The sequence below is a fragment of the Myotis brandtii genome, unplaced genomic scaffold, assembly GCF_000412655.1.
Source record: "Myotis brandtii unplaced genomic scaffold, ASM41265v1 scaffold154, whole genome shotgun sequence".
Lineage (NCBI taxonomy): Eukaryota > Metazoa > Chordata > Mammalia > Chiroptera > Vespertilionidae > Myotis > Myotis brandtii.
Genome location: NW_005355584.1, coordinates 71,087 through 83,260, shown reverse-complemented (window position 1 = coordinate 83,260; position 12,174 = coordinate 71,087). Strand labels below are relative to the sequence as shown.

The 12,174-nt window shown below is 40.3% G+C and overlaps 1 protein-coding gene and 1 long non-coding RNA gene across 4 annotated transcripts in view; both read right to left on the bottom strand.

Annotated features, from left to right (window-relative positions):
- The window catches only part of LOC106725290, a 7,595-nt gene extending 5,430 nt beyond the window's left edge, over positions 1 to 2,165 (bottom strand). The window contains exon 1 of the long non-coding RNA XR_001361148.1: positions 2,045 to 2,165. This is a non-coding gene — a long non-coding RNA (uncharacterized LOC106725290). The remainder of the gene's footprint in view (positions 1 to 2,044) is intronic.
- A 3,344-nt stretch (positions 2,166 to 5,509) lies between these two features.
- The window catches only part of SERPINB7 (serpin peptidase inhibitor, clade B (ovalbumin), member 7), a 43,613-nt gene continuing 36,948 nt past the window's right edge, over positions 5,510 to 12,174 (bottom strand). For all 3 annotated transcript variants that reach the window (XM_005861544.2, XM_014535875.1, XM_014535874.1), the window contains exons 6-8: positions 10,667 to 10,809; positions 7,975 to 8,124; positions 5,510 to 6,654 (exon numbers count right to left, since the gene is read on the bottom strand). In XM_005861544.2, the coding sequence (XP_005861606.2) occupies positions 6,256 to 6,654; positions 7,975 to 8,124; positions 10,667 to 10,809 (692 nt within the window). In that variant the 3' untranslated portion in view covers positions 5,510 to 6,255. The remainder of the gene's footprint in view (positions 6,655 to 7,974; positions 8,125 to 10,666; positions 10,810 to 12,174) is intronic.

Below are 12,174 nucleotides of genomic sequence, written 5' to 3'. Positions count from 1 at the left end.
GCTCTGTGTGTGACAGGGTGCGGCGCCCCAACCCACCTGCCACGGGCCCTGCTCTGTGTGTGATGGGGTAGAGACATAACCTCCCCATCGGCCCTGCCCCGAGTGTGACAGTGGCGGCGCCCCAACCCCCTGATCGGCCCTGCTCTGCGGGTGACAGGGGGAGATGCCCTAACTCCTCTATCGGCCCTACTTTATGCGTGACAGCGGGGAGCTCCTCAACCCCCTGATCTGCCCTGCTCTGTGCGTGACAGGGGGCAGCGCCCAACCCCCTGATTGGCCCTGCTCTGTGCGTGACAGGGGGCAGCGCCCAACCCCCTGATTGGCCCTGCTCTGTGCGTGACAGGGGGCAGCGCCCAACCCCCTGATTGGCCCTGCTCTGTGCGTGACAGGGGGCAGCGCCCAACCCCCTGATTGGCCCTGCTCTGTGCGTGACAGGGGGCAGCGCCCAACCCCCTGATTGGCCCTGCTCTGTGCGTGACAGGGGGTGGCGCTGCAACCTCCCCATCGACCCTGCCTTGAGTGTGACAGGGGGTGGTGCCCCAACCCCCCAATCGGCCCTACCCTGAGCGTGACTGAGGGTGGCATCGCAACCTCCCGATCCGCCCTGCTCTGTGCATGACGGGGCGGCGCCCCAACTCCCCAATAGGCCCTGCTCTGAGCCTGACCAGGGGCTGCACTTAGGGATTGGGCCTGCCCTCTGCCACCCAGGAGCAGGCCTAAGCCAGCAGGTCGTTATCTTCCGAGGGGTCCCAGACTGCGAGAGGGCACAGGCTGGGCTGGGGGACCCCCCTCTCCACCCCCCCGAGTGCACAAATTTTTGTGCACCGGGCCTCTAGTTGAGTAATATTTCTCAATGATACTATAAGGGGGTAGGTCTATAAGGAAATATTTGATATTATAGTAGACCCTGAAAGAAAAGCAGAGTATAAACCTAGCTAAAAGTATAAAATGGAAGAGTGAAGAAGGGCAGACGAATAGCTGGAGAGCGAGAGTATGACTAGGTGCTGTGAGGGGTGAAGGATGGGTGGTTTGCAGGGAGAAGGCAGAAGAGTAAAACAATGAATGTAAAGATGAAATTAAAGCCCACATTATCTAAGCATTACTGAAGTGCAAGTCTAGCAAAAAGTTTCAGTAGTCTGATGTTAGAGGAGAAAAAAAATATTACTAATGGCACCTGATCAGGTAACCGATAACATAACCCAATGTAGAATTCAGAAAGTATAATCCATGGGTTCATTCGAGGACAGATCCAGGCATTTCGTAAATTTACTTATTAAAAAAAAAAGCTAAAACTATTTAAACGTCTCTCTTTTTTTAAACTAATCACATTTTGTATATGAGGCGCCACATGAAAAACCATGGCCCATTAAGCTTCATGATTCTACTTGCTGGGAAGAGCAGGCTGCCATCCAGAGACTAAAGGCTCCTTTCAGCAGAGCTGGCTGCCACACCCTCCAGAAACATGTCCCTGGCAAGGCGAGCCTTGGGGAGGAGACTTGTTTGTGTTGTTTATATTAGAGATACACTGGTTTAGTGCTCAGCCTCTTTTCTTAGACTTTCATTTTTATAGAAAAGAGTTCCCAAAACTATGTGGGTTCCATTTTCTCCAATCACAGTTTTCTTTTTTATTTTTTTCCTGTATAGCTGAGCAGGGGGATGGATGCAAAAGCTTAATAATAAGAAAAATTCCAACCTGGCCAGTGTATCTGAATGGTTAGAGCATGGCCCGAGCACCAAAGTGGGTTCAATTCCCAGTTAAGGACACCTACCTGGATTGTGGGTTTGCTTCCCACTCCTGGTCTGGGCTCCTGAGAAGGCAACCAGTCTATGATTTCTCTCTCTCTCTCTCTCTCTCTCTCTCTCTCTCTCTCTCTCTCTCCCTATCTCTCCTTCTCTCTCTTCTCTCTTAAAAACCAATAGAAAAAAAATATCCTGAGGTGAAGAATAATAAAAAAGAAAGAAAGAAAACTCCCCAGCATTCAAATAAAAAAATCCACAACTGAAATGTTTCACCATTTTAGTTGCCCTTGCCCTTGCCCCTTACCTTTCTTTGACATCCTTGGCTTGACCAGTATCAGTTGGCTGCTTCTGACAGTACTTCATTTGGAAACTATGGTGACTCAGACATCAGCTGAGACAATGAAAGTTATTTGCAACAAGTTCTGGGAGTGTATTATTAGGGTGTACTCTGTCACTTGTGTAGCATAGGACATGCAAAGTTACTCAATGCAAAGCTCTCTCAGGCCGCTAGTAAATGTTTAATAGTACAATGTTACCAATACTTTTCAGTAGTTACACATTACAGAATTTTTGTTCAGTTCTGTCTAAAGCTATTAAAAATCTAAATTGTGCCCTAACCGGTTTGGCTTAGTGCAGGGGTGGGCAAACTTTTTGTGAGTGCGTGCCAAAACCAGCAAAATCTCTGACTCAAAATTCTTCTGCGTGCCAACCCTAATTTTTTGAGAACATGTTACGCCTACTTGATATCTCTTAAGGTGTACGTATGTGAAGAACCTTGAAGAAATAATAAAATTCATTCGAGCGACAAAAACACAGTATATGATGATGAAAAATACATTTATTTTTTAATGTATACATGTACACTGATAGTCCGACAGAAAACTTTATGACTCCGTTTGATATTATCAGTGGGACTTTTGCTGCTGCATCACTGATGACAGAGATTTTACATCAGGTTTATATTTCGTGACCTTCAGAGATATGCACGAGCTACTACTTTCATCCGTCAGGCTACTCCTATTATGAGACTTAACAAAATTCATCACTGAGAACAAAGATTCACAAGCGTATGTGGATGAAACCAAAACACTGGTCGGATCTAGGAAGGCAGGGAGAGTTAAGGCAGAGGCATAGAAATTGCTCTTCCCCTCTCTCGTCAATCCATGTCTATGGTCTTTAAGATAACTTGTTATGTAAAATTATTTATTTATCTAAGATGCACCTACACTGAATTTATCTGAAAAATAAAAAAGTCGATATTAAGAAAAAAATTGTAAATGGAAGATTATAAGAGAGGGTTTCGCGTGCCAGCAAAAGTTACTGGCGTGCCATGTTTGGTACGCGTGCCAGGGGTTGCCCACCCCTGGCTTAGTGGCTGTCAGCCTGTGGATTGAAGGGTCCCATTTTCAATTCTGATCAAAGGCAAGTACCTTGGTTGCGGGCACATCCCCAGTTGGGGGCATGCAGGAGGCAGCTGATTGATGTTTCTCTCATCGATGTTTCTAACTCTCTATCCCTCTCCCTTCCTCTAAAAAATCAATAAAATATATTTTTTTAAAAAATCTAAATTGTGCAGTAGTAAAGATAGAGAAGCAATCTCATTACACTGAAGCAGCATCATGGAAATGATTCACCTGATACAAGTTTCCAATCCAGCAAGTTAAGAACAGTGGTTAATATTATAGTTATTATATCAGTGAATTTCAAGTTGAATTAAGTTTGACATGAGCAAAGGTATTGAACTAGTTATAAGCTGGAGTGTGTCCCCAGTTCACTTAAAAGTGGAGATACTATTCAAATTTTAATTCTTTGGGGAAAATACTTCAAACTTTCTCTGAATCATTGCCATCAGATAAAACTAAAAATGCAGAATGACTGCAAAATTAACACACACACACACACACACACACACACACACACACACATTCAGAGTATGCAACTGGCATTAGATAATCAAGCCCAGAGACAACACAAAGAAGGAGTAGTACTCTTCCCAAAAGAGAAAGCAGAGAGGAAAAAAGGGAGGGACCCAACAAAAGAAGGGATGATCCTAAAGAGGATGCAGAGGGCCCCTTTGCTGTGCCCCTGGACAGCTGTACTTCAGAAAAGGCCTTCTTTATCCTGGAGGTCTAAAAGGGGAGACTCTATATAATGAGGTTTCTAAAGGAACTTCTGAAAAGGAAAACTAGAAGTTGCTGGGTTGTAGTGAGAATATAAATAGAAAAGTTGTAAGTCTTTCTCCTGACAACTTAACTTATAGAATGTCTTGCCAATATCCGGAAGCCCAGCTGCAATGTCTCTGGGCCAAGGGGTGCAGTTCCAGTAAAGCAGCCTAAAGAATTCCTACACAGAGAAGAGCAAACTTAAATAATTTGGCTGGCGTGTGGTTGATATTTTATAGGGACCAGAAATGTTCCCACTTGCTTGAAAAGCCATCACTCTGTTCACATCAACATGGAAGTAAAATCCTCTAAGACATCAGTATATTTCTGTTGCCTTTTGTCATATAAGTAGGAATGGAGTGGGGAGCAGGCAAAAACTGGGGGCCAAGTAGGGTTCAAGTTCACAGAAAATAAAAATAAATGTACAGACCAGGACCTGTTTCTCAGAGTCTGTGAGGCACTTGACCCATTGGTTGCTTTTTTTGTCTTGCCTTTTGCCCAACCGTTTGGGAAATCTGTTACCTGGTAAATCACATGGTCACCCTACAATCTAAAACGTTCCTCTGGCTATGGCAGATTATTCTAATTGGATCCACGTAATCCAAAAAACATGAAAGACAATTAGTTGAAGTGGCCCACCAAGGGTCTTTATAAGAGAGAGCTTTTAAATCAGACACACTTGAGTTTTAACATGAACTTTGCCTTTGGTCATATATGTAACTAACTTGACTTCTCTGAACCTAGTTATTAAATAGGGATAATAGCAGATACAACAGGGTTGTTGTGAGTGTTAAATGTGATGATGATAATAAAGCCTCTAAATAGAAAAAGTATTCAATAATGTTTATCTTTCCTCCTCCTTTCTAGGGATTATGGATTTAACTCAAAGAAGAGTCACAGACTTGAGAAGAAAACTATCAGCCTCCCAAATTAATTCTACAAATGGGGAACTGAAGTCCTCCTAAAGACAGAGTCTAGGAATATGTTATACTTGAATGGCAATCGTTGGAAATGGAGTTAATCAGAAAACCCAATTTCTCCCAAAACACATACCACTGCATACCAGTTAAATTCATTCCTTGCAAAGGTCTCTGAAAGACATCATAGTCATTTCAGGTGTGGCAGGTTAATGACCAAATTATTTTGGTCAGGAGATACTCTACGTCTTTAAAATTATGTCACATTCACTCATTCATGCCATATTCATGGATTCCACAATATTTGTTGAAAGTCAAGTATCTGCCAGGTCTAGCATGAAGCATCACAGAGCCATGCTATAGGCTACTAGAAAGTTCAACGTGGTCTACTGATTCTCAATTTATTTTTCATCTGTTGTGTAAAGCTACCTATAACCTATTATAAATATCCACAGGTACTAATCTTTCCCCCTTATGAATTTAAGTCCTCATATTTAAAATTAGCTCATAGGCCTATGTAAGTAGATGTAAAAGTAACTTTCATGTGTAATACATTAACAACATTTAACGAAATCAGATAGATATTTGTAAAGCATTCTTTTTTTTTTCATTGCTTGCTTGTTCAGCCTAGAAAAATATATTGCTGGCAGTCTCACAATTGGTCATAGGAGAACAATCACACCGGTATAGTTATGTTGTTTTTCTTTATTCTGATAAATAGAGAAAACACATGTAAACTACACAGCATATGAAATAATACACTGTACATAACAACTGGCAACAGTTAAAAGGTATTTAATATTTGAAAAAACTATGTACATATTAAGTGTCTATCAAGGAAAAGCCAAAAGACATTCATTCACTTGAAGTTATTCGTGAAATAATTTGGTTGGCCCCAAATTTCAAATCCATATTTTTTTCGCTTTTAGATTAGAGACTGATTTCACATCAATGTTCAAGTCAATTCTAATGTCTTCTTAGGTCAGCAAGGAAAAGTGATCCCTCACACTTATTTCTAGCAGGCGGGCTTATTTTCTAGACCATGTACAATAAAACTAGACTATCGGGGACACTATAGAGTTTCAGAAAAGATCTCTAGGGTGGCTTCTACATTGTCATTACCAGTGGAGTACATGTCCACAATTCCCAGATGCCATGCCCAGAACTGTGTGCAAGTGGCTATGGAGTAGACTGGTAGAAATGAGTGTGGGTAGAAAGACAATGAAATTATAAATGGGTGGGGAAGACGGAGGTAGAAATGCTAAGAGCAAGATGGGGATAATGAACCAGGTGTCAGAGAAAGGTCAAGTCACCAAAGTCATCTGCTGACCAATGTGAGAGAAAGTAAACTAAAGGGAGCTCCATATGCTTCCCATTAAATTTTATCTATTCACATGATATCGATGGGACTATCATAATAGAAACCAATTGGATTGTCAAGGGCAAGAGACTTTGCCACTAAACAAGATGATGTCATTCTTCCTGATGACAAATAAGAATGGGTGATCAGCCCTGAACACGGTAGACTCAGGGAGTAGCTTTTCTACAATGGTGTTTTCTGAGACAGCAGCTGCCTCTGTGCCATCCTCATTAACTTCTATGTACGAATCGTGCATCAGTTTTGACAAAGATAAACGACCTCCTGAAGCTATGCCAGAGAAATCAGCTCTGGTTTCATCGAAGATATCTCTCAGCCCCAGGGCTTGTAAATAACGTTTAATTTCATATTTCTTCTCTATCTTGAACTGAGGAATAAACACCTTGACGTACTGGTGGCTCATTTTTCTTGGGCTGGTCCATTTCATTAGATTTTTGAAGGTCAGTTGGTTTTCAATCTGTAGGAATATTCAAAAGGCAATTTAGAACCCCATGGTTAAAAAACAACTACAAAGATATATGGCTTTCCATAATTATCCTCTCCCAGACACTGTATTTATACGTAAGTATGTGAATGGGTCCTGGAGATTTTGGAAATAGGAAATGATTAAAACAAATAGTTCAAGCACTCTTTCATAAATCACATGCTTAATTTGCTCTGCTATGACAAGGTGTGACTTAATTGTATTCCAGGGAATTTCTGTTCTCTGCCTACATATGAACATATATAGCCAAAGTGAAACAATGGTCCGGTGAAGGAACTAGGGAATCAGAGATCATCAGAGGGAGAAAGGAGCTCAGTAGTCATTTAAGTCAGTGTTGCCTGACCATTTTCTCAGGATGGGCAGCAAAGAAAATGATATTTGCATAGCTTGTAGGAGTAAACCAATGGAAGGAACCACGGGGGGACCTAAGGCAAGGAGCATAGAGCTCCAGCCTCAAGGACTTGGGGGATCAATATCTTCCAGCACAGTCACCCATGCTATCAGGGAGGCTTGGGTCCTAAATAACTCTCCTACTCGACACATGGAAGGACTGAAACTCAAGAGCATGTTGGGAGATGTGCCCGAAGTACATAGCTAGGAAACTTAGTTATATAGCTAGGAGCTTACATCTCTCTCCAACACCCTTGCTGACCCCAAATGACTCACATATTAAATTCACTAATTCCTGAGAACTGGTCATAGCTTATTCCAGACCTATAATGGGAAGATTTTTCATGTACATTGTTTCCAGATCTCATATATGGACATTTGTTCTCAAATTCAGGCTCACTGGAATCATAAACAGATTTTCACAGTTATTCATCTTTACCTGTATTCTTCTCAAGAATCCAAATTTATAAGCAAATTCAGTCTTATTTAAATTTTCTATAAATTATCCAGTTTGAAGTTAACCTGTAATAACTTTTTATTCTAGGTTAGTTTTTCTCATTTGGCCCAATGCAAAGCCAGCTTCCTCATTATTATTTAGTAATGTAGGATTATGTAGTTATGTAGATTTAGTTAGTTATTAATACTAGACACCTAATGATCCACACATTAGGGCAATCTATTACAGAAAAAGACAACTCAGACAATAAGTACAAAAATAAATCTATCTTTTGAGTTACCTACTGCTTGTTTTATCCAGGCTACTTTTTCTATCATTAATAAATTAATAAGTGGGTAAATCTCTAGCATTCCAACAACCTGAAACCTTAAAATTGATAAATGAACACACAAGTACCAGCATCCTAAAAGTCATCCCCAGCAGTGGAAGTGGGAGTGGTAACTTACTTCGGAGAGGTTTTCGCTCTGAGGCAGCATGATGTACATGCTTATGCCACCCTGATATCTGAGTTCAAGAACTTGCATAGGTGGGTCCTGAATGACAGACAGATTGAACATCCGCTCTTGATACATCATGGCAACTGCTTTCCCGGGACACTGGAAGTCAAGTCACAAAAACATTTTAATGAGCCCACCTGTTTCACTTATTGACCAGGTACAAAAGAAAAAATGTTTCAGTTTTTGTTCAGTTGATCCTGTAGGTTTTCCCTCACATGTTACCATTGGTGCACATCTTCGTGGTGAAAGCATAGACTTTAACTGCCTGAGTTTAAAACTCCCCAGCTGTGTGACCTTGGGCGAGTTACTTCACCTCCCTGTGCCTCCATTTCCTCCTCTAAATAATGAGGATAATGATAGTCTGTTCGGCAAAGGATTGTTGTAAGGGTTATGACCATTAATATATCTAGTACTTGGGACATTGCCTTGCACTTAGTGTTTTATCTGAAATGTCTATATAATAAGTAATAAACAATTATTAAATAGCATTATAATTAAAAATGACTGCTATAGATTTTTTTTCTCTCATCAGAAATAAGATGCAACCTAGTACTATCAAAATTACACAATTTAAGAATGAGGTCTTGTAAAAAAATTATTTAACTTTTGTAAAATACATCACTCAGATTAACACAATAGGTCTAACCTTGAGGAATATAATTTGCAGATTTGGAAACACTGTAGAGGTGTCATAAACCACCCTTTTCCTAAATGATATCGTGATTCTGCAAAGTTGTCATCTTGCCTGTCATATCTCGCTTTACTTATTTCCTGTACAGGAAATTCTATGGGAGGAGGATAGATAATGATTTGTGCTGAAAGAAAAGGTCCTTCTCCCTCTGGAAAGGATGTCCATTTTGACTGAAAGTTTGACCCTCATAAAGAACACACCTGAAACGGTAAAGCGGAAAAGGCACCTGCCCACTGAAACAGATCAGCCGAACTGAGCCTGGTGCCAATGGGGGCTGGATTTTACAGCCATGATATCATATTTCCGTGCCAGGGCAAGGATCACACAGCTGAGTTATGCTGGAGAAAGACTGAAACAAGACTTTTTAGCAAAGAGGTCACTTCACCAAAACTGATGTCAGTGATATAGATTCCATAGTCTGTTAGATGCTCTATATCATAACTATATTATAAGGGACATGCAATCGGCAGGAAGATTATTTTAAACAGTTATTACATGTTAACACTTATGTAAGTAAAAACTTCTTTAGGAACAAAAACCCACAAGCAGTGCAGGGGACAGGCACACAGTGTCTTCACTGAAGGAAATTAATCAATACAGTCTATGTGGGAGGTGCTGGAGGAAAGTGGGGAACAAAAGCTCACACCAAACTAAAATTCCTAAAATTCTAGTGCTGCCTAATATTCTTCCTATTCAATTATGCAGATAATGTCTGTAGAGACAGCTGCATTCTTATTAGGATTTATTGCATTATTATGTTTTCACATACAAATTTCAAAATATTTCTGTGCCCCTCTCTTTGTTCCCATGGAGACACTTGCATTGTAAACTTGCTTCTCAAGGTTGTCTTAGGACCCTGTCGTCAGGGACACAAGGCAGGGCTGGCTGCACTCCATGCAAAGGGCAGTCACCGAGATAAGCCAGAGGGTCAGCCTATTACCTCTCTATTCTGTTCTTGTGCCTTCTCCTTCCTCTCAAATATCTCCCAAATGCCTTCCTCCTGCCCTACCTGTGGTTCCACTCTGCCTAGGTGGCCTTTTATTACCGACCTCCTCGCTCATCCAGTGACCTCTCATTTCTACCAGCATTCAGCTCTCCTGTGTCTTAAACTTCTGATGTGGGGAAATGTAGAAAGAACATTTCAATTGCATTTTCCACTTGAAAAATAAAACTAAGTTTAAAAGTTAAATCTGAATTTCTCTACCTCGGCTTAATAGACTGGGTGATTGAAAGGGAAATTAGAGGAGCTTTATGGAATCACTGTATTTCGCTTGTGAGGAGCTCTGCAATGGTTAACTTGCTAAGACAAGGCAGCTTCCATGAGTTGAGGTGGGGACCCTGATGTGGTATTTCTGACTCCAAGGCCTTTGATGTTTCTACTATACTAAGGTTATTATGTACAAATTGGTTTAAATTTTTTTTAAGAATACATATTTTAGAAGGTTGTTTTAAATCAAAGAATTAAATTAAGGAACAGATATAACCAATATTTGGAAATTCATAACTTTATTAAACACAATTTTATGTTTTATAAAATGAAACACATATTTGCCTTAACTCAGGGAAAATCATTGATATTAAATAATTCTGTGCACCCTGCAGTTAGAATCATGAAAAATAAAACCTAGACTTTAGTCATATTTTCTTCTTACAGGCCCCCTACTGGAATGCCTTCAAATAAATTCATATGTCATTCCTTTTCTCAATTTCAAATATATTTTAAGAAATATAAGAAATATCAATTTACAGAGCACCTCCAGTTGTATTCTATAACCTGCATTAGCAGGGAAATAGAAAGTTTATCTTATAAGTACTTGACTGTATAATATTGTTAACACTGTAGAAAATGAGTGAAGAACTGCTGAGCCCAGCCTCTGTCTAGGTAAACACCACAATTGCTGTTAAGAAATACTATCAGCAAAATACTTCCTAAGTTAAAGATCCCCATACCTTGGGAGATTTGAAATGGCAGCGCATGGTGTCACTCTTGGTAAAGGCCGACTCCCACTTGCCTTTGAAGTACACAGCGTTCACCAGCACCATGACCGCCGATGAACTGATGCTACCTTCACTAATGATGTTCTTGATCTTGCCTTTGGAGAAATAAATTGAGAAAAAAATGTCAATTTTTTAATGTAAGTTTTTTTAAAAAAAAATTAAGATGAGATAAGCATATTTTTCTTATCACATAGTTATTGTAATAATCTATGAGCAATTACTCTGTCAAGCATTTTTTTAAATGCTGTATGTGCAGTATTTAGTTTAATCCTCACAAAATCCCTGTGAAGCGGGACTGCAATTATCAAAGAGACTTGGGCAGAGAGAGGTTAAGTAATTTGTACAGAGTCACACAACAAGAAATACTAACAAGAGGATTCTGACCCAGGAAGACAATTCCCGGATCCCCTCCCTATTCACAGGCACCAAAATGCCTTTATTGAATTGACCAGGCCACAACATCCAAGTGTAATTTTTACCCGTTCCAGCGAAAGAGCGAACTCCTTCCTTCATTCCACATTAACCAGATTTTTGCATTTAGCTCTGGATACTTGAATCACAACAGTGAAAGACAGTCCATATCATCATTGGGCTCACACTCCAGAACAGAGAAGGCAACAGCCAACACAACAAAGGCCCCTGGTGTCATAGCTACATGCGCAGTGTGCTGGGTCACAGGCTAGGCTAGAGGCACTCGTCTCTGGCTCGGTGGCCTGCTGAGGTGAGGGCAAGGTGTGGACTGGGAGAACTACCATAAAGCCAGGACTTTTTATTAAGACATGGAAGCCTGGAAAGCAGTGTGTTTGGGGCAACCCTAACACATTCTGATGCCATAGGAAGAGTAAAGCTGGAGACGTTGGAGGCAGGGGCCAGATAATGAAGAGCCTTCAATGTCTGCTAAGAATTTTGGATTATCCTGAAGGCAGTGGAGAATTCTTGTTCACTACTCCTTGGAAGACAAGAAAGGGAATGGTTTTGATGAATCGGATTTGTCTTTCAAAAGGATGGCTCTGGTAGAGTGTGGAGGATGGGGAGCGATAGAACCTACGTGGTTTTGTAATAACATTGGCAGTATTTGAAGTGTTCCCCCAAGTGACATTGAGTTCATATGCTTATCAAAATGAGAATAATTATGTATGTATTTTTGCATGGAAAAGGAAAGAACAGAAATAAATAAATGGTCAAAATTGAGAAAAGTATTAGTAATCTCATACCTTTAAATACTAAATAGTAAATAGAAGCTCACTCAGTTATTAAAAAAGTAATTGTGTAGTTTCTCTTGTGTATGAATAGTATATTTGAAACATGTGGTAGCTCATGGTCAAAGTCACCCTCTACTGATGTAATGATGAATTATGACAAAAAGAATATTGAGACACTGTATTCTTGTTTGCTGGACTAATTGTATGTTGTTGAATGTTTGCATTTAACAGTACAAATCGCATGTCTGGTATTTCTAA